The sequence below is a fragment of the Camelus bactrianus genome, chromosome 18 (assembly GCF_048773025.1).
Source record: "Camelus bactrianus isolate YW-2024 breed Bactrian camel chromosome 18, ASM4877302v1, whole genome shotgun sequence".
NCBI classification, from domain to species: Eukaryota; Metazoa; Chordata; class Mammalia; order Artiodactyla; family Camelidae; genus Camelus; species Camelus bactrianus.
The window spans coordinates 1,486,941-1,508,486 of record NC_133556.1 but is presented as its reverse complement, the minus strand read 5'-3'; the positions used below and the strand labels follow the sequence as shown (position 1 = coordinate 1,508,486).

General features: G+C 52.3%; 1 protein-coding gene across 4 annotated transcripts in view; it reads left to right on the top strand.

Moving 5' to 3' along the window:
- Positions 1 to 6,447: 6,447 nt before the first annotated feature.
- The window catches only part of SNX8 (sorting nexin 8), a 32,392-nt gene continuing 17,293 nt past the window's right edge, over positions 6,448 to 21,546 (top strand). For 2 of the 4 annotated variants that reach the window (XM_074345528.1, XM_010966474.3), the window contains exon 1: positions 12,550 to 12,817. In XM_074345528.1, the coding sequence (XP_074201629.1) occupies positions 12,565 to 12,817 (253 nt within the window). In that variant the 5' untranslated portion in view covers positions 12,550 to 12,564. Of the gene's footprint in view, positions 6,602 to 12,549; positions 12,818 to 12,979; positions 13,132 to 21,546 lie in introns of those variants that run through there. The other 2 variants (XM_074345529.1, XM_074345530.1) reach the window with 2 other exon arrangements.

Here is a 21,546-nt window from a genome sequence, read left to right as displayed (position 1 = left end):
TTATGGGGGGGAGGTAATTAGGTTTTCATTTATTTATTTATTTATTTATTTATTCATTCATTCATTCATTCATTTATAATGGAGGTACTGGGGTCAGACAGCCTTCTTTCATTTCCTCTTTGCCTGTCCCTGTTGGTCCAAGCTGGTGGCGTTTCTGCTGATATAAAATATTCAAAAACCTTGTGAGTCTCCCATGTATGTCATCAGGAAAGAGGACCATCCACAGGTCTTTCCTGAATAATTCCCCCTCTATTTTTTGCTTCTACAGAGATGACACACACCTAATCTCTTCAAGGAGCCTCTGTGTCACCAAATCTCCTGGCCTTTTTTGTTCCTTTCTAGCACTGGAAAGATGCTGTTCAGCCACACCCTTGGCTTTCTCAGCAAAGCGCTTTCCTGAGGGCAAGCTCCTAATTTTCCCATCTCCTGCAGTCTGGATCGGGTCTTCTCCGTACAACTATGGGACACAGTTTAGCTGACCTTTCTGTCGGTATATAGCGAGAGTCCTGTTCTGTACAGTTTCCAACAGCGTGTCCCCCAGCGCCTTCGGAGCCCTCACCAGAAGTGCCTCCAGTGTCTGTTTTGCTACCAACAGTCTCTTTGTGACGATTTAGGTGTCAGCATATAAGATGATGGAGGTTTTCTACACCACAGCTAGCGGAGTTGTTAACATCCAAACGTCTGCTAACAATCTATCCAAGGCAATCCAGGCGTTTTCTGTTATGCTTCTCAAAATTCTTCCAGTCTCTACCCATTACGTACTTCCAAAGCCAGTTCCAGGTTTTTTGCTGTTTGTTATGGCAGCACCCCGCTTCCCAGCACCCACAGCGACATTTGGGGCTTTTTCAATGCAGTTTGGCAGTCTATTGTATGACTCCGCAGCAGTATGTTCATCCAGTCTGCCGTTAATAGACATTTGGATCATTTCCAGTTGTTAGCTATTTGAAAGTGGCTTCTAGGAATGAGCCTTTTTTCGGTGGACATATGCTTTGGGTAAACCTCCAGGAGTGGGAGTGCCTCCAGGTTCCTCTTCCCACTCCCGGGCCGGTGTGGACAGCCAGCTTCCACGCTGCTTCTGAACGCTGCTAGCTCATCCCTTCCTTGATCCTGCTTCTATGTAGGAAGTTCAGGTCCATTTCCCACCCTGGCTGGGACCTAAGCCTTCCTTATTGCCTTAAGTCAGGTTCCTAAGCCCTTTATTATTTCTGAAGGCTCTGTGAGTTGTTGGCTTCAGCTTTTATTCATCCCTGTAACTTATAGTTCCCCCTATATCTGGCACCCTTTCTTGCTTTTGACTCCAACTATGTATTAAAAACTGTTTCGGGGGTAGAATTTTAGCTAGCATTTCTCTGTGTGTTTGGGGAAGAGGTTGAATGTACTTCCGCATCAGTTCAGACCATCATAAGAAATCTCTTATATAAAACGTAACCTTTGAGGAACAACCTTCTGGAGCAAGTGATATTGGTGTATCCATTTCACGTACGGGTGAACTGAAGCAGAAGGAAGTTAGTAGTCTGTCCGGCTGTCCAAAGCCTAATTAGGAAAGCCAACATGTCTGAGATATTTAAAGCTGCCTGGGGCTCATGGTGGACGTGAGCAAATCCCTTGACTCCAGGCAGGAATTTCAGAACGGATACTTGAGAGGCACTGTCTGAGAGGGATCTCACAGCGTCACAGGAGGATTTGATTTCGTGATCTTTGCAGGAGTAAGAGATGGTACTGTTCAGCACTTAGCACAGAGCCTGTCACATAGTAAGTGGTCAATAAGTGTTTGGGGCTATTAACATCATTAATGAAATTATTATTTTCTCTGCTTTTAGAGTCCCTCCCCCGCCCCACAATAAGATCTACAGAGCCATAGGCAGCGGCCATATCAAGCTTCCTAAAACAAGAGGTTATAGATGGACCAGAATTTCCTTTTTTTATTGTTTTCTTAAAATTTTTTTTATTGAAGTGTAGTCGGTTTACAATGTTGTGTTAATTTCTGGCGTACAGCAGAATGATTCAGCTGTAACTATATATATTCCTTTTCCTCTTATTTTTCATTGTAGGTTATTACAAGATATTGAATACAGTTCCCTGTGCTGTACAGTGGGACCTTGTTGTTTATCTATTTTATACATAGTAGTCAGTATCTGCAAATCTCAAACTCCCAATTTATCCACCCTCCCCTTTTCCCACTGGTAACCACAAGCTTGTTTTCTATGTCTGTGAGTCTGTTTCTGTTTTGCAAATAAGTTCATTTGTCTAATTTTTTTTTTAAGATTCCCCATATGGGTGATATCATATGGTATTTTTCTTTCTCTTTCTGGATTACTTCACTTAGAATGACATCTCCAGGTCCATCCATGTTGCTGCAGATGGCATTATTTTAGTCTTTTTAATGGCTGAGTAGTATTCCATTGTATAAATATACCACATCTTCTTTACCCAGTCATCTGTTGATGGACATTTAGGTTGTTTCCATGTCTTGGCTACTGTAAATAGTGCTGCTGTGAACATTGGGTTGAAATTATCTTTTTGAATTAGAGAATTCACATTAGAGAATGAGGCAGAATTTCCTGATTAATAACTTTGATGATAAATTACTAGCTTTATAGCACAAGGGAAATGCCACAAGGGCTGTGAGGATGGTCTGTGGTACCAGACAGTCTGGGTTTGAATCCCAGCTCTTCTGTTGATTGGCTCTGGGATCTCAGCATGTTGACCTCTTCAGGCCAAACTGGAGATAGTCATACTACTAGTGTTGCAGAAAAACATGTTTACAGCTCTGTGTTACAGCTCAGTTGTGACAGCAACCTGGATCTGGGCGAGAGACCAAGCAGCACTCGGAGAGTTGGAGAACTCAGGTTTATTATGGCAGCAGGCCCAGAAGAGTTTAACACTCCAAGCTCTGGACCCCATCTGTAGCTTTACACAGGCCTTTATAGGCTGCCAGTTTACACTTTACAACATCATATGCAAATAAAGTACAACAAAAGTTGACCAACTAAGAACAAGCTTTGTAGAAATAGCCCAATCAGGAGTGAGAGAAATAACCAATCAGGAGTGAGCTCCATGCAAATGAAGTACTACAAATAGACCAATCAGAAGTTAGGGAAGTGGACTAATCAGAAGTGAGACTAATAACCAATCAGGAGTGAGCTCAGGGAACCAATAGAATTTTAAGGGTAAGTAAGCCATTTCAGAGGCAAAAAGTGAGATAGAGCCTCTGGGCCAGGGACCTGATGGTGCTGGCAGGAGAGTAGTATCCTTCCCTGGGGGTCTTGCCAGTGTTTTTATTGGGCTTCCCGCCTCACTAGTTCCAAGGTTTACTATGAAGGGAAGATGAGTTTCTAAATAAAGGCAAGTATAAGTGTTCCTCCTACACAGTGGGTACATTCATAAGTGTTAGTTTGATATGTGTGGTTAGTATTTAGTGCTGTTTACCAAGCACTTCTGGTTTTCTGTCTTCCAGGTACATAGTGGTTCTGGTTCTCTTGGGGTTGGAAGAGCCATGACACTAGTTCTGGCCAGTGGGTTTTGAGTAGAAGCGTGGTGTGTCACGTCACCTCTGGGCCAGAGCCTTGGCCTTTCAGTGCTCCAGAGTACTTTTCCTTTCATGGCTGCTCCCTCACCCCGGGTTTCCAAGTGACGATGATGAATGTAACCCCTTGAGATTTGAGATTGTTACTGCAGCATGATCGAGCCCTGAACTATTATTAATATTTCCAGAATATACTCAAAGCATTTTAGCAACTCTTTTTTGGGGGGTAATTAGGTTTATTTTATTTATTTATTTATTTTAATGGAGGTACTGGGGATTGAACCCAGAACCTCATGCATGCTAAGCAGGTGCTCTACCACTGAGCTACACCCTCCCCTGCTTTAGCAACTCTTTCGAAGGGTCCTTAGTAGGACTTGGAAATCCTTGTGTCTTTGTAGAGTAAGAGATAACAGCCCATTTCCGCATGTCTGCCTATGTGGTGAGGTCCCAACTTCAGTGTTCTGCATTCCAAGTTCTGTCATTTCTCCTTTCTAGTTCTCATTTCTCTAAATGGAAAGTAATAATGTGACTCAAAAAAACAGATTTACAGTCTTAATGTAATTGGATTCTTGCCATTAATCAAAGAGTTTTAATTTAATCTTTTTTTGGTAGGGAGGTAATTAGGTTTACTTATTCATGTATTTATTTTTTGGAGGAGGAACTGGGGATTGAACCCAAGACCTCATGCATGCTAAGCATGTGCTCTACCATTTGAGCTATACCCTCCCCATTAATCAAAGAGTTTTAAAGATCAGAAATTTGGTTTCCTATTTACTGTTTCCTGAATGAAACAGAAATAGTAAAAGGATTAGGCTTCTTTGGTGAGGATCTAAAGAAATCACAGGCAGACGTATTTCAGCGCATGTTTCCCAAGTACAGTCTAACCATTGGAGATAACTGGTCATGGAGCCCACAGCATGTAAGGACTGACTTTCATCTTCTGGAGGCATTCAGAGCCCGTCACATCAGGACCAGCGGTTCATCCTTCCTACCATAACATCCACATTTCCAGCCTCGACAGCCACTTCACTCTGTGTGGTGTGACAGTCCTGTTGTGCTTCGCCCCCATTCAATTCCATCAGGAACTTTGGAGGCCGGGGACCTTGGTCTGGTTAGCCCTGTGTTGGCCCCCCCCCCGCCCTCTTCTCCCACTGTCATACAGAATTCCTACCTAGCAAATGCTCAGTTGTGTGGGAAGAAAACAAACTTTTCAACTTAGAGCAGGGGTCTTCCACCTGGACGGCACCTTAGAGTCATCCGGGGAGCTTTTTTTAAAAAAAAATCCGAAGTCTGGGCCATACCCCAGACCAATTAAATCAGGACATCTCAGGGTAGGCTCAGGTGGAATATACCCGATCCGAGTGTTCCCCAGATGTGCAGTGCAGCGCTGGGGGCTGAGTGACCACATGGCAGGGGCGTTAAAAGTAAAGTGCTACGTTTAATATGCTATTGTTGTTTTTTGGTGGGGGAGGTAATTAGGTTTATTTATTTATTTTTTAATGGAGGTGCTGGTGATTGAACTTGGGACTGTGTGCTTGAGAATACAATCTACCACTGAGCTGTTCCCTCCCCAACCCCCACTATTATTCTTGAATAATGCTTAACTTCTTACTCATTTGATGCTTCACAGCATTAAGGTGCAGTGAACGCTTAAACATTTAATAAAGATCTTATAATCTAGTGGGGGACAGATATATGTAGCAAATAATGCCAGGAAGTTAGCAGAAACAGAGGGAGAGGGAGAGGGATCCCGCGCTCCCAGGGTGGGGAGAAAGTGCTGAGCACATCATTTGATGCAACAACAGCTGAAAGGAAGCCCGTGGTGGCGGAAGGAAGCAGCATCAGATGGGAGGTGTGTGTCACAGGATCCTGCAGTGTCCCACTGTGGCTGGGAAAGCTGCTATACGCCCATCTGTGGAAGCGGGACACCACTTCCTCGGCTGTGCCTGGGGAGAGCACTGCTTGTGCTCAGTAGCTGTAGCAAAGAGAACTAACTGCCTGGGGTGGGGGGTGGGGTGCTGGGACCCTTCCTAGGACCCTGTTCGGGGCTCTGGGCTCTGGATTGCTGTAACCAGCTCCCTGGGCGTTGATAGGCATCAGTATTCGGAGGTCCAAGGCCCTTTCTTTGCAAACAAATCCCTTCCTAACGGAGCCCTAGCAGTCTCTCCAGCTTCCTCTTCTGCCCCCACACTTCTAGCTGCAGAAAGACCACACAGCCTGTGCAGCTGTGCGATGCCTCGGAGCCTTCGCGCCTGCGGGGACCCACTCCCTCCTCCTGCTGAATTCCTCACTCCTCCAGCATCAGCTCAGGCTTTGCCCATCCAGGGATCCCTTCACCCCGGCAGGGCTGGGGGAACCCTCTGTGCGCGCTCCCACAGTCTGTTTCGGAAGTAAGGACACTTGGTCCACCCTGGTCCCCCGTCTGTCCTCCAGATCGGGGAAGGTATCAGTGCATCGCTGTGTCCTCAGCACGCAGCACAGGGCCTGCCTGGCCTCCAGGCGGCAGTCAGGAGACTTGACTGAGCGAGCGAGCGGGTGAGTGGGTGGTAAGCGAACGAACGACTGAATGAGAGGGTAGGTAAGTGAGCGAGGAGCGAGTGGGTGAATGAATGAGCGGTGAGTGAGGGCAGACATTGAGGAAGCGAGTGAGTAAGCGGACGAGCGTGTGAGTGAGTGCGTGAGCGGGTGCCTGAGGGAGGGCAGCTGGGGACTGAACAGGTGGGCGCGGGAGCGGGCAGCGACCCCGCGGGGAGGACCTGCGGACGCAGGACAGCGGAGCGCGCGCCGGGGCTCAGCCACCAGTCCTCCCCTTGGCTGCGTGGCCAAGGCCGGGCAGGGGCGGAGCTAGGCGTCAGTGGGTGTGGCGGGCCGGGCGTGGGCGGGGATAGGCTGGGAGTGGGCGTGGCGGGCCCGGGCGGGGGCGTGGCGAGGCCAGGCTGAGGCCGGGCTAGCTCAGAGGAAGTCACGTGACGCGCTCTCACATGACTGGCGGCGCGATGGACCCGCTGCCCGCGGCGCCAGTCGCTGCTGCTGCTGAAGCGGAGGTGGACGAGGAGGGTGACCCGCCCGCGGCAGGTACGGCAGGCGGCGCCCACCAGGGCACGCGCGCGTCTCTGGCCAGCGCCCCGGGGCCCCGCGGCCTCCGTTTCTCTTCCCGTCCCCGACGCCCAGCGCCCCGCGGGGTCCCCCCTCCTGCTCCCCAGTCCTGCGCCGACGCCCAGGAGGGCGCGTGGCTCCGCGGCCCAGAACCCGAGCACCTGTCCGGGGTTGCACCTCGCCGCGCGCGGCGGCCCGCGTCTCCCGGGACTGCCCGGGCCCCTGGGGGCCGCAGGGCCCGCCCGCCCCGCGCTTCCTGAGCGCCAGCCCGCCCGCCGCGTGGCGCCGTCCCTGGACCTGCCCGGCCTTGGCGAGTGCTCTGGCCGCTCGGGACGTGCGTGTTCTCATCCCTCGCCCGCCGTGTTTCTCCATAAGTGCCTTTGTAAGTGGATGAGCTTGAACACCGAGAAGCATGCTTGAGGCTTGGCTTTTCTAGGATGTCCCTGTTTAGTTGGCACCCACTCCAGTCCTCTAACTGGAGAGTAGGTGTAAGTGGGTGTTGGTGTGAGTTACTGCTGCTGCTTGGTGGTGGTGGGGGGCAAAGGTTGGGGACTCCGCAGGGGGGGAGACTGTCAAGGTGTCCCTGAGGAGGCCATACTTAACGTGAGTTCTGAAGGGCTGCGAGGCAGTTGATTCGTTGGGGAGAAAAGGAGGCGGGAGTGGAGTGAAGCGGCAGGGGGCAGGGGCGGGGTGGGGTGGGCAGTGCATTGGACCGGCCTAGTTGACGTGAAGACCCTGGGTGAGTCTGCGTCCAGACGGCAGACCCCACTCCCACTCCCAGTTGGTCTTCATTAATTGTTTTTTTCTTTTCACTTGTAGCTGTGTAAGGGGAAGCACGCCATGGCTCTTGCGCATTGTTAGAACATTGTGTTCATAAGGTCACACGTTTGAGCCCAGCGTGCGGCAGTCCCCCCACCTCTACCAGGGCCCCAGACCGAACTCCCTGACTGGGTCACACTTGGAAATTCCAGGCAGTATTTGGGTGGGCCAGCCTCTTCCTCTGAGGATGGTGAAGGGATTCAGAGCTGCTGGTGGGGCCTCAGTGTCTCTGTAGTTATAGGGTCCGCACTGAGCATCTCCCGCAGGACGCGGCTGATGGCTGCTGCTCGAGACTGCAGTTGGCCGTCCTTGGGGCCGTGGTGGTTTTACTGGGGTGCTCGTGGTATCACCGTGAAGCGCTTCTCAGCTTGTTGAGCGCTTTCCTTTAGGTGGTGAATCTTAAAGTGGAGTTCATGGACCATTGGGACGTAGCCTGCCCTTTCGTTCCATTTAAGTCCTTGTCATCGTGTGAGGCAGGTGAAGGAGTCGAGGAGAACTTCCCCCCACACTGGGAAAACTAAAACCCAGAGGCAAGTGACTGGGCTGAAGTGGGCATTGTTAAGGGGGCACATCGTGGTGGGGACTGTGGTTGGATGGGGCTGGAGTCTGCAAACATAAGCCTTTGGAGTGTATTTTATCCGAAGATGGTATGTGTAGCTCTCACACTTTGACAGAGGTTGATTGTGGCTGTTGAAGAAGCCGTGGCTCATGGATGTGCAAGGAACTTCCTCTTCGCTGGTGCTCTGGCCACACAGCCAGAGCCCGCCATCAGTGCTGGTTGTGGGGACCGGGGCGTCTAGGTCTTTGTAGTGCCTTTGGGATTGTCAGAAAAATGGGTTGTGTTCACTGTAGTTTTCAGCCTGAAGAGTCTTATTATATTGTAATTCCATGAAGCTGCAGCCGTGAATGGTAACTCCCCTCCTAAAAATTTAACTTTCAGTTATGTAGTACATGGACAAACACATTTTCTTAAAAAAAAAAAAAAAGACAGAACATTATAGATTAAAACCTCGCCCTTCTTGCACTCACCCCCTCTGCCCATTTGGGGATGGATCCTCTCGTTCTGCTTTCCTGTTTTGTACATCCGTGTTCTGGGATGGCAGACGCCTTGTGCATGTGTGCCAGTGTTTCCCTAGGGCCGTGGGTTAGTTTCCTACTGGTGCTGTAACAAATGACCACAAACTTAGTGGCTCAAACAACAAAAATTTGTCACCTTACAGTTCTGGAGGTCAGTAGTTCAGAACGGGTTTCTCTGGGCTAAAATCCAGGTGTGGGCAAGGCTGTGTTCCATCTGGAGGCCCCAGGTTTGATTCCTGGCCTTTTCCAGCTCCCGATGCCTCCCACACTCCCTGCCTGATAATCCCCTTTCTCCAGCAGCTGTGGGCCACAGCTCTGTCATGCTGTCGTCTCTCTGACTTTCTTGTCCACTTCTTCCACTTTTAAGGACTGTCGGTGTTACATTAGGCCCACCTATACTCCACATCCTCGCCCTATTTTGAGGTTTGCTGATTAGCAACCTAAATTTCATCCACACCTTTAATCTCCCTTTTGTACGTAACCCAGCAGAGTCACGGGTTCCAGGGATTAGGATGTAGGTGCCTTTGGGGGTCATTATTCTGCCCACCACAGGTAGATACCCTCAGAAGGGCATTGTTGGGTCACAGGTTTGCTCATTTTTTGTTTTAACAAAAACTGACACGTTATCCTCTCTGGTGGCCTGTGATGGCAGTGCAGCCTTTTCATGGAACTGCATCAATATTAAATGCTATTTAAAAAATTCGCTTCAGAACTAAAGAAATCAAGGACGTGTTTTGTTTGTGATTCCTTCGGTTGTGAGTGGGGTTTAGTTTCTTACAATACTTTCGCCTTGTGCGGCCGCTCTGAGCGGTCTGGTCTTTTGCCGTTTTTCTTACGGGATTGTCTTTTCCCTTTAATTTGTAGCAGTTCTTTTTGTATTTTGAACATAAACCCTTTGTGGATTTTATATGAAAATTATAACCATCAAAATGCCTGATTGGCTGGCACACTCTGCTTCCTGACCGTGCAGGATGAGAGTTTATTTCAGGGCATGTTTTGAGGCTCTAAAGCTCAATGTTTGTGACTCGGAGCTGCAAAGAATGAGTAGGGCACGTGCTTGATTGTCTGATCTGATCTGGGGATTGCGTCATCCAACGATAAAAATGTGGACGAGTTACCGCCGTGCATCCTAGCCCGGCTGCCCTCCAACCCTCGGACCTGCACTTGGTCTTAGAACAAGGGAGAATCAGCCTCAGCCCTGTCGGAGCGCCTCACGGGCAGCAGGCGCTCCAGGCGCCTTACTCGGTTGGGAGGCTCTGAGCCATCTGTCGTCCCCGACCTGGGGACGCCTCCTGGGTCCCCGTGGGGTCGGGGCTGAACTCTGCTCGCCCTCCGAGCCTCTGCACCGCCGGCTGCCTGGGCGATCTCCCTGCCCCGGTGCCCCGGCCGCCAGCCTTGCCGCGGCTGCTCTGCCTGTGCACACGGGTCAGAACTCATCTAGCTGTCGCTTAAAATGTGTGCCTGTGACAGTGATTAAATTGCACCTTAAAGTACCGTCTGGCCTAGGGCGGAAAACCTTCCTGCCCACCCCCTCCCTCTGTTACACATGTTGCCGTCAACTCCTGATGGGCAGAAACTGTTGTTTTTCATTACATCCCAGTATCTAGAGTAATACCTGCCGTGTGGAAAGGGCTCCTGGGTTGGAATAGAATTGCATTTTTATGATACGTGTTTTTTAGGATAGTACCTACCACATTTTAATTTCATAACAATGGTAGCTCTGGGAATGTTATATACATTTGTGTTAATGTTCTCTGAGCTCTGTCTCTCTCTCTCTCCCACACACAGATATTTGCAAGGTAAAGTGTGTCAACTTGAAGAAAGAGGAACTGAATCACTCCCATGTAGAGCAGATTTTGCCAGAATTTGTGGTTAGCAAGAGAGTGATGTGTTCTGGCTGGGGGAATTCTGTCTTGGTTCATTTTTTCTTTCCTAAGAAAAACGCATCACAAAAAGATGTTTGGCCCACTGCGTGCTGGGGGAGAGGCTGGAGGGGTGAGATGCAGGGCGGATGTGCACAGCTTCGTGGGGCCCACGGTGTATCTTAAGAGGAACCGCCCCAGCAGTTAAAACCTGGAGTCCAGCAGGCAGGTGGCCTGGACCTGCAGGAATTCAAGGAGCGCGACCCTTGACCGCGATACCCTACGGAGAACAGGTGTTCTCATCCTTTGAAGGTTTTTATTGTAGAATCATTAAGAAATCATAACGAGACCAGGTATCAGTGGGAAAACCTCACATGGGACTGACTGGTGGGCGCAGGAGGGCCCCAGACGTGTTGTGAATTGAGCTCTGGGGCAACCTGAGGCCCCACCTGTCCCTGTTCTGTGCCGCTGGGTTGTGGGCGAATGTGTGTGCCGCTGCGGGGGGTGTGTGTGGGGGTCTTCAGCGCTGTCTCCCAATCTGGAGTTTGTAAGCTAAGCGAAGTGTAAAGTGAGATTTCATGGTGTTTGATTAATTCCAGGGAAGCTCGTTAGGGACTGGAGGTCTCTCCGAGAAGCTCACTTACATTGTTTTCCAAGAGTCTTTCGCAACCTGCTCTGTGCCAGCGAAGTTCCCCGCTGTAGGTGTTAGGAGTGAGTTGCGAGCAGACAGGCAGAATTTCACGTTGTGTGCGGCTTGGCTCTTTGAGGAGAATGTTGCTGTGCAAGTGAGAGGACCACAGACACAGACATTTTACAGAAGAGAAATCACCTGTGGCCCCACAGCCACTGCCTCTAAGCGCATCTCCTTGTTCCTACGCCTGCGCTTTTGGCGCAGTTACGTTTTACAGCCTGCTTGTTTCACTTGACTGTGTTCTCCACTACTGGAAACACTTCTCGTCATTTTCTATTTGCTGTCTGCATACTAACGCATCAAGGAACGTCTGTTTGTGCTTCTGAGGTGCTGATGTCATTAAATGTAATCCTTTCACTGGACTCAATATGAAGAATTGCCCTGATGCCTGCCCTTCGTAAACAGAGCCTCTCTCCTGCTGGACTAGTTCTCCAGCCTCGAGGCGGCTGCTGCTGGTAGCCGTGCCTGTTGGATCGGTTTCAGTCAGCTCAGTTATTAGGCTCTTAGAGCCAGGGACATGTCCTCAGATGACCTCTGCGATGTCCTGTTTTGTGACCTTTTGCAAATACTGAGTCCCTTCACCCTGCGCTGAGGGTGCCCAGAGAAGCCGGACAGAGAAACCACATACTGTGTGGCTCCAGTTGATAAAAAATTCGAAACCATGCAGAATTGGACTCTGCTGTGTGGGGCTGCCCACACAGGTGATAGAATTGTAAAGCCCAAGGGAAATGGCATGAAAATGGGGCTGCGGTTGCCTCTGGTGGGAGAAGGGAGCATCTGCAGCGTATGCAGGACAAGGGGGCTTCAGGACCCCAGTGGCCTTTTAATTTTTGACCTGGGTGGTGGTTCCACGTGTGTTTGAGGTATAATTTTGTTAAACACTCCATAGACATTTTATACCCTTTTGTGTGCGCACACGTGTGTCTGTTTCACAGCGGAAGTGTTTGGGGAAAACCTGCCGAGATCCCGAGACGTTAAGTGGACTTGCTAACAACAGTTTGATTTGACAAGCAAAGGTGGACGCTGGGGATCTTGTGGGTTTTTTTTTTTCCCTTTTTAGTTTAATTAATTTTTTTGTGGAGGGAGGTAAGTAAGTAACTTTTTGTTTTTTTATTTATCTTTCTTTAATGGAGATGCTGGGGATTGAACCCAGGACCTTGTGCATGCTAGGCAATGCGCTCTACCACTGAGCTATGCCCTCTTCCCTGGGGATCTTGTTTTAAAATTGTTTTGCAGCGATTTTGGCCTCAGTTTCCACTCTGTAGCTCGTACTGGAGTTAATATTGATGGAGTGAGGTACAGGTTTTGTTCTATCAATGTCCACTCCTGACGGAGAGTCTCGCAGTTAATCAGCAGCAGGTCCCCGCCTCGCCTGTTTCCCGTGTCCCTGACCGGGTATTGCTGGTGCTGGCCCAGCCCGCCGGCGGGTCCAGGTGTGCCAGCGGCCCCGGACTCTGATGCAGGGCCACGGGCATCTGTGCTGGCAAAGGGGGATGCCTGGGGGCCGCACCTGCCGTTGGAAGGAGCCTCCCTTTGGCAATCTGTCTGCCGGGCGGGAGTCAGGTGACACTCCTGACTTAGTCCGGTTAATTATCTTGAGAACCGGAATTTCACCTCCCAACTCCTGCGAAATTCCAGTCCAGGCTGGGGGCCCGTCGGTCTTCCAAGAACTGGCCTCTCTCTGCTGGGGTTTTGCGTTAAAGGGAGATTTGAAATCGCATTTTCAGCTCTTCAGGATCCGAGAAGGTCTGTACGTGTGTGGTTCTTTATCTCGGGGTAACTCCACTGCTAATTGTCCTTCGGGTAGGCAGTGAGGGAGGGAGTCTCGTGGAAGTTTCTGCAAGAGGTTAAAGTTTAACTGTGCCCTGTGGAAGTGGGCTTGTTTCCCCAGAGAGGGACCCTGCACGGGGTACAGAGTGTTCCCGTCTCCTGCCTCCTCCTTGGCGGGGGAGATTTCTGTTCAGGGCCGTCTTTGCGAAGTGGTCGTGGTGCGCGGGTTGCACCTGTCAGAGCACCGACCGCGTGCCGGCGCGCCTGAGCCCTCCCAGTAATGCTGCGCGGTGAGTGGTCCGGCAGCCCCTGCTTCACAGATGCGGGGACTGGGGCCCGGGGGCGCCCGTCCCTGGCCCGGCGTCACACCGTGAGCAGGCGGCGGGGTGGCGGGGCTGGGAGTCACACCAGGCGTCGGCTCTGGGATGGAGTGGCAGGTGTCCCCTCCTTGCCGTGGTCGACTTAGGTCCCGTCTGTCGTGGGCCCCTTCAAGATTTGCTGAGGACTGCTTCCCCCAGCCCCTCCCAGGACTCAGGTCCTTCCCCCCAGAAGGGCTTTTTGAGAGGGGCGGGTTCTGGGTGTCTGATCCCACGAGCACCGCCCGGGACCCTTGTGAGGTGTCCTCATTCTCTTTTTCAAAAATGTTTTTTAAAATTTTATTTCACTTAAGTTGTCTATTTCTTATTCTCTCGGGCCAGCCAGGGTGCATGTGTCAGCCCCGCGGCGGCGGGGAGCCTGTGTGTCCAGGACCAGCCCTGCCGCACGTCTCCTGGGCACGCTCGGTTCCGGCTGGGGAGCCGGGTGTGGCCCAGGCTCCTTTCCAGCGGGGTAGGCTGTGAGGCTCTCAAACAGCAAATCGCACGTCCTGTGAAGTGTGGTCTGCGTTCCCCTCGCCTGTATAAGAGTTCAGATGGTCCCAGTGAGCCGGTTTTGGAGTTTGGGGGAGTCGGGCACTGGTTGAGAGTCTGGCTTCCTCTGCCTGGAGAACCAGATCCCCACGCTCAGAGCAGAGGTGCTTGTGGGGGAAACGGACTGCATGCTTTCCTTTCTGTGACATTTTTCACAGTCCCTGATTTGTTCATGCCAGTTTCCGAGGCGTTCCGTCTCTGGAAGGTCAATAAATTTCTGTTAAATGGCTTTAACCATATGTCAGTTGGCTTATAATACCGGGTGGCTGCTTGGTGTTTTAATAGAAGGACCGAATTAGGTTGCGAACACAAGTTCTCCATGCAGCCATCACCGGAATGGAGACACACTCAGTCCTGTCAGATGTTTTGGAACATGTTCATTTTCATGTCCCAAGATCCTAGAAAACTTGAGTCACTGTCAGACCGAACCAACCAGATCCAGGAGGAGGGTTAAAAAAAAAAAAAAAGAAAAGAACAAAACCAAAACCAGATTGAATTGAGTTAAACAGAGAAGAGGATTCTTTTTGGAACTTTGAACTTCGGCTTCGTCAGTTATTCCAAGATTTCCTGAGTTAGTTAAAATAGTATTCCTTTTAAACCCTGAAAAAAGCCCCTGGGCCTCTCCACGCATAAACGTTCCAAAAATGAGAGACCCAGGAGGCTTTTTGAGAAACAGGATGGGCCCTTTCAGAATCAGGTTTGGTGAGACTCTTGGGGAAGCAGGGCCTGGGGGTTGCCCGGCGGTTCCTCTCTCTCTGATTTGAGTCAGAGGAAGTCATCTGATAGGCGACTGCTTTCGGCACCGGGCCCCGGTTCTGTGACGTCCGATGGAAACACACCAGTATTTTTTCCCCTTTTGTGGTTTGGTTTCTTGCATCTCCCTTGGGAAGGACTAGCCACTCTGAGCTGGAGAAGCCCTACCTGTGTGACCATGAGTGGTTCATGTCCCCGGAGGTCCCAGGGTGGCCGTGCTCCGTTTGGGATGACCGGCGGGCCCCAGGGACTCGAGGGAGCGTGGCCCTGGCCAGCGTTCGCTCGGACTGCGGCTTGATCTGGGAGTTAGTGTCTGGTGCACACGTCCTGTGACGCTGTGTGCTGTGCTCAATGCTGACGTATGTATATGTAAGTTCTTGGAACCAACCAGTAATGTAGATGGTATTGTCCCCATTTTAGAGACGGGAAGACTGAGTGCAGAGAGGTGAGCTGCTTGTTCACAGTCACAGAAGAATTGAGGATTTGCACCAAGTCCATCTGGCCTCTGCCCCAGGCACGGGGCACTCTGTGTTTTGGGTGTCGGACGAGGCCTGGGGAGTTAGGGAGGGAACACGGGGTCTGGTGTTATGGGCAACCTGGTGCATCGCCTGCCTAACTCTGTGACCTCGGGCAGGCTGTGCTGCTGGCTGGGCCTTCAGTTTCCACGTCTGAAAAATTCGGTCACGGTGCCTACTTGCAGTGTTTTCAGGATGAAGGAGATATTATGGAAAGCACCCAGTGAGGTTCAGACGCAAAGATGTGCCACCGGTCAGGGTTCTTGCTTTAACGGCGGTCGGTACTGCCCACAGCTGCCAGGTGACCGTCGTCATCCTGGCCTTTGAAGTCATGGGAAGAGTAAGAGGGGAAAAGCGTGCTTGTTTACGGGGAACTTGGTGGTTTCTTGGCACTCTGTGGCTGCTTCTGCCTCGACTGACTTGCGGCTTCATGGCCACGTGGACCCCAGGGAGGTCCCCAGGGTACTGAGCACGGCTCCTCGCGGTCTCTGTGGCGACATGACCAGCTGGACTTTCCTTCTTGAGCCTGAAACCCAACCAGAGGATTTCCCAGGGGGCGGCTTTTCCTGCCGTAGGGGACACCTCCGCTTGAGATGGCGAGTCAGCTGTGTTCCCGGCACAGTGCTGGGCTAGGACACGCCTTCTGTGGTCCCCAGAGCTGCAGAGAAGCAGGATTTCATAAAACACTGTCAGAAGCTTTCCTGAGGTGTAATTCACATTGTGTTGTACGCACATCACATGTGTAAGTTCACCCGTTGCTCGCGTACAGGCCGGTGGCTTGTGGCGCCTCCCAGCAGTCGGGCAGCCGTCGCCACAGCTGACCAACGCGCGCCCGCTGCGTCCCTGCAAGGAGCCCGGTGCCCGTCAGTGCTCGCCCCCCCATGCCCCTCCCAACCAGGCAGCCGCTGGCCTTGCTGTCCGTGTAGAAATGCATGTTCTGGGAATTTCCTGTGAGCAGAACCGTATAACGTGTGGCCCTTCGTGGCTGACTGCTCGTCAGCTTAAACATCTTCAGGGCTCGTCCGTGCCGTGGCGTGGGCCGGTACTGTGTTTCTTTCTCCGGCTGAGTGGCGGTCTGCCGCGCGGCTGATTCCCATCTCACTTGTGCCTTCATCAGTTGATGGACGTTTGGCTGTTTCCGCGCCTCGGCTCCGATGACTAAGGCTGCTGTGGACACTCATGTGTGTGTCTTTGTGTGGGTGTTGGGTTTCACTTCTCGTGGGCACACACCTCGGAGTGGAGCCACTGGTCGCGGGGCGGCCTGTAGCCTCCTGGGGAGCTGCTGGGCTGTCCCACAGCAGAGCACGAGGTTCCGATTGCTCCACGTCCTCACCAGCACTTGTCGCTGCCTGTCTATCTGACTGTAGCCACCCCAGCGGCCGGGCATCCTTCCAGGTGCTCATTGGCCTTTTGCGTCTCCTTTGGAGAAAGGTCTGTTCGGATCCTTTGTCCATCTTTAAAATTAGGTCATTTATCTTTTTTTTAAAACTCAAGTTATAAGAATTCTTTGAGTATTTTTAAACCCAAGGCCCTCATCGGATACGCGGTTTACAGGCGTCTTCTCCGTGTCTGTGGGTTGTCCTTACACGGTCTTGACGGTATCTTTTACAGCACAACAGGCTTTATTTTGATGAAGTCCCAGGTGGTCTGTTTTGTTCTCTTGTTGGTGCTTTTGGTGTCATAACTAACAAGGTGTTGCCTCACCCATGGCCGTGAAGATTTGCCCCTCAGTTTTCTGCAGTGTTGTTGTCTTGGCTCTTACGTTGAGGGCTGTGCTCTGTTTTGAGTGAGTTGTGTGTGGTGGGAGGAAGGGGTCTGGCATAACTCTTTTGTGTTTCGAAACCCAGTTGTCCATTGTAAAACACGCCTGGGTGCACGTGCGACGTGCCACCCCTGTGCTGGGCAGTGCTAGGAAATCAGAGCTCCCTGAGGAGCTGGTGTCGTATGTGGGAAAAGCTCATGAATGAGGTGGATTTCGGAAGCTCAGCTGGGACTTTCGAGCCAGCCGCGAGAGGATCCCCTGGGGGCGCAGGGGACACTTCACTGCTGAAGGGGTGTTTGACTCGAGCTTTGGAGACTGGGAGGGATTTGGTTCGGAAATTTTCAGCTAACACCGGAGGGCTTGGAGAGACCTTAAGAGATTATTTGTGTTTTGCTTCAAGGTAAAAGCACTTCAGCCGCTGCAGGAAGATGAAGGATGTTGTTCTTTTGCTGTGTGGGTTGCCTGTCCATGTGACACCTTGCAGCTTTCTCTAAATAGGGTTTTTGCCTTCTGTTCTTCGGGGGATAAGTGGATCGCGCAGCAACTTGGCAGAGGCCCTGTGGGGGTCGGGTGACACTGCCAGCGTGAGGATGTCACCGCTCAGGGCTCTGTGTGGCCACACGCGTTGACAGCCCTTCTGTGTGAGCTGCTGCTTCTTGCTGCAGCTCGCTGGGGCCTGGGGCCTGTCACCGGAGGGACCTGAGTGAGATTTGTTGGGGCAGGAGGGCATGGGATGGTTACCCTGCTCAGGAAAACACCGCAGGCCTTGAATTCTGTTTTGTGTGTGTGTGTGTGTGTGTGGGAGGTAATTAGGTAGGTTGGTTTATTTATTTAATGGAGGTGCTGGGGATTGAACCCAGGACATCATGCATGCTACGCACACCCTCTATCACTGAGCTACACCCTCCCCACTTACAAGTTCTTTTTTTTCTTTTTCTTTTTTTAAGTGGAGGTACTGGGAATTGAACCTAGGACCTCACACACGCTGAGCACGGGTCCTCCCACTGAGCTACAACCCCCACCTGGCCTTGAATCCTTGATGTGGCCTTTTTGCTCCTGTGAACTCGATTCCTTCTGTCCGTCCATAAATGCTTACTTGAGCACCTGCTGTGGGCTGGGCGCTGTTCTTGGCTGTCGGGACACTCATCGTGACCAAAATAAACGAAGGCCTGCCCTCACGGGGTTGGTGTTCTCACAGCGGGACGTGGACACGCGTCTGTCACAGCGTCCGTCGGTGACACGCGCCAGCGTGCTGGGGCGGGGACGCAGGCGGCTGCTCTCTGAGCAGGCGTTGCGGACAGGACCTGTGTGAAGACCGTGTTGTGCTACAGCCCTGCGCGTGGGGTGAGTGATATGCAAAACGTGCATGGGTGTGTGCAGGCTGGAGGGGTTTTCTTTCAAAATGTTGTAATGTTACATAAAGCAAGTTGTTTAAAGACAGGTAAACCTTCAGATGTCATGAAATTGAGCTGTGCCGAAGTTGTGTGATGGAGCTCCTGAATTGGTGGCAATGAGAAGCTGGCTGGCGACAGGTCAGCGAGGGCGAGCTGCCTGCCGCTGGGGCGGCCCTGCGTCCTGGCGTCCGGGGCCGCCCCAACACTCCCTGGCCGCCGGGCCGCTGGATTCCCCTTCCTGACGCCGCGGCCCCGCTAAGGGAGAGGAAACTTCTGCTTCCATTTCCTGAGAACAGTTTGCTGGTTTCAGAATAACAGAGTAGCTCAGAGAAGCTTGCAGTCAAAGGCAGAAACCGTTCCAGGAGCCTGAGAAGGAGTATTTGGGTTGGAAGTTGAGGGCATTTGCTGACCCCGCTTTGTGTGGTTTCGGTGGGCAAGTTGTCCAGAATGTCGTTGGTCCCCCACCTGATGAAAGAGTGCAGCAGCGTTTACGAGCACCTGCTCCTGGTCAGGTGTGGGGCCCGGGCCTGGGCGAGGCACTGAATCCCTCGCTCCCTCTGCTCGCCCCATGACAGTGGTTCTCAGGCTGGGGCCCCGGACCTGCGGTAGCGGCTGGAAGCGTGTTGGAAAGTCACATTCCTAGGCCCCACCCTGGACTCTGGGAGCGGCGCCCAGCAATCTGTGTTTTTCCTAACTGTAAAGTGTATACCACGTAACATTTAGTAACTGTTTCTGGGCGCACAGCTCTGTGGTGGGAGGCACACTGTTCGCAGTGCTGTGCCGCCTCAGTGCTGTCCAGCTCTGGAACTTCATCTCGCAGACCTGAAGCTCTGTCCCTGTCGGACACTCTCTCCCCGTCCGCTACTCCCCAGCCCCAGGCACCCACCACCTGCTTTCTTTTTCCATGGATTTGCTCTAGGACCCTCACAGGAGTGGAATCGCAAGGTGTCTGTCCTTCTGTGTCTGGCTTGTTTCCCCGAGCATCATGTCCTCAGGACTCATCCGCGATGTAGCAGGTGTCAAGACTTCCTGTTTAAGGCTGAATAATATTCCACTGTATGGATGGACCACACTTTGTGCGTTCACGTGTCAGTGGGTAATTACAACTTTTGGCTGTTGTGAATAATACTGCTATGAACATGGGTTTGCAGACCTTTCTTCAAGTTCCTGCTTCCAGTTCTTTGGGGTATAGGCCCAGAAGTGGGATGGCTGGATCCCATGGTGATTCTGTATTTAAGTTTTTGAGGAACTGCTGTACTGCTTAACACAGCAGCCGCGCCGTTTTTACTGCGCCCACCAGCCGCACAAGGATTCTGGTTCCTCCACATCCGTGCCAACGCCTCTTTCTTTCCTTCTCTCTTCGTTAATAGCTGTCTTACCATCCGTGTGTGGTGGAGCCTGCGGGTGATCCGATACAGGCTCGGTTTGGAGACTTCAGCTCTGTGACCACCACGTCTCGCCGGTCCTTGTCCTCCCGCATTCTGACGGGCCAGCGGCTGAGGGCGGCAGTGGTGGCGGACCCGTATGGCGGTGGAATGCTGAACTTGGAGTCCACCCTGCAGCTAAATGGGGACAGTAGGGACCTTCCTCTCTGGCTGCTTTTGGGGAGCCTCTCATGGCTCGAAAGGCACTTTCCACTGTGGGGGGCTCTCTGCTGGCAGGGAGGACCCCTGGGGTGCTTTGGCTGAGCAGGGTGAGGGGGATCTCCACGTGCTTAGTGCACCCCACACTTGGGCCAGTGAGAATCGGGGGGGCCCCCTGAGAGCGGCTGCCTGTGCTCGCGGTGCAGCGGCTCCCGGTCTGTGACCCTGCGTCGCTGTGCTGAGATGAAGCAAGGGCATGCCAGGCAGCGGGGTTTATTGGGCACATCCTGTTTGTTTCCTGGCGAGGACGGGCCCCAGATGTTACTGCTGACCCTCCGGATGCGTCCCGGTGGCAGGATCCCTGCCTGAAGGCTCTGATGGACGTGTGCTGGGAAGGATAGTTTTTGGCTGCATTTGAAGTTTCATTACTTTGAGTTTTGGATCACCGACTCAGAGAATCCCAGAATGTCGGAGCTGAACGGATATTAAATACTGCTCATTGGCCATTTCCCTTTGCGTGCTGCAGAGGGGCAAAGGTACTTGGGGTCACACAGTGTGTTGGTGGCTGGCCTGGGAGTGAGCCAGCTCCCTGTCATGTCACCCTGGGGCCAGAGGAGCGAGATGCCCAGAGAGGCCCGGTCCACGCGGCATGCGGGGCCCTGATCTGTGGGCCAGCGGGAGCCCAGGGCCTGACACCTGTTTTGGGGAGCACGTGCTAAGCTGTTCTCAGGGACTTGCAGAATCTGTTGGGACGGGAGGCGAGGTTTCCTGAGTGTTTCCGGGAGCTGGTTATCCTCAGCTCTGCTGTCCGTTCCCACGAAGGCTGTGGGTGCGAGCTGGTGTTAGCCCAGGGCTCTTGGCCTGTGGGGCCGAGCCCCTCCCCGGCCCAGCGTCAGGACAGGGGATGGCTCTTCAAGGCCAGGGCTTCCGACTCCAGGTGAGCCCCACGGTAGAGCCTTTTGTGCTGGAAGGGTCAGAGCAGGGGTGGAGGCCCATCCAGGGATGTTGCCATAGTCAAGGCTCAGAGGGTGATGATCGGGCCCAGGGCTGGACATCCTCACCCCCAGCTTACTGAGTGTGAGCTGAAAGCTCAGAGGTGGTCACTCGCTAGGCCACATAGCTGGGAGTGCTGGACGCTGGATGTCAGCCCACCTCAAAGGTGAGAGTCCCTCCTTTGTCCGCAGCCACCCGTGCGGGCCTGGCTGGCCTCTCTTGTCTGCTCTGAGCTGAGTGGTCGCTGCGCTGGCGTCGAGCGCATCTTCCAGGTGCTGGTTTTAGGAGGCTCCCTTGGTAAGAGTGGTGAAGTCCTGCGGTGAACGTGACATTTACTCCTGGAAAGCCAGAACTTTGGCCCTGCTCTTCTGCCCTTTCCTCAGCGTACGGGCCATCCCAGGACAGCGTCTCCTGTCTCAAATGTCCTTTCCCCCTTCTTTCTCATTCTTAAATTTTTTTTTCTTCAAAAATATGAATGTCCTAGTTCAGTAAATTGATGTTTGGGATTCCTGGCTTTCTTATCATTGAAACTTCTGCAGAGGGGTTAAGGTGGTCGGGAGTGGTGTCTTTGCTTTAAAACGCCTTTCGCGTTTAGTCTTTTAAGCTCTCCAGCGATCGGAGTCCGGATTCCTCAGCCACACGAGATCACTTGGGAATCACCGCTGAGCTCACACTCTGCCTTGGGGGTTATTTTCATTGTCAGGGAAGTCACAACGTGTTCCCCATTATGCGTGTATTCATTTTAATCTTACATAACGTTTTTGATAGAGCCCTCTTGGCCCGCCTCTAACCCGAGA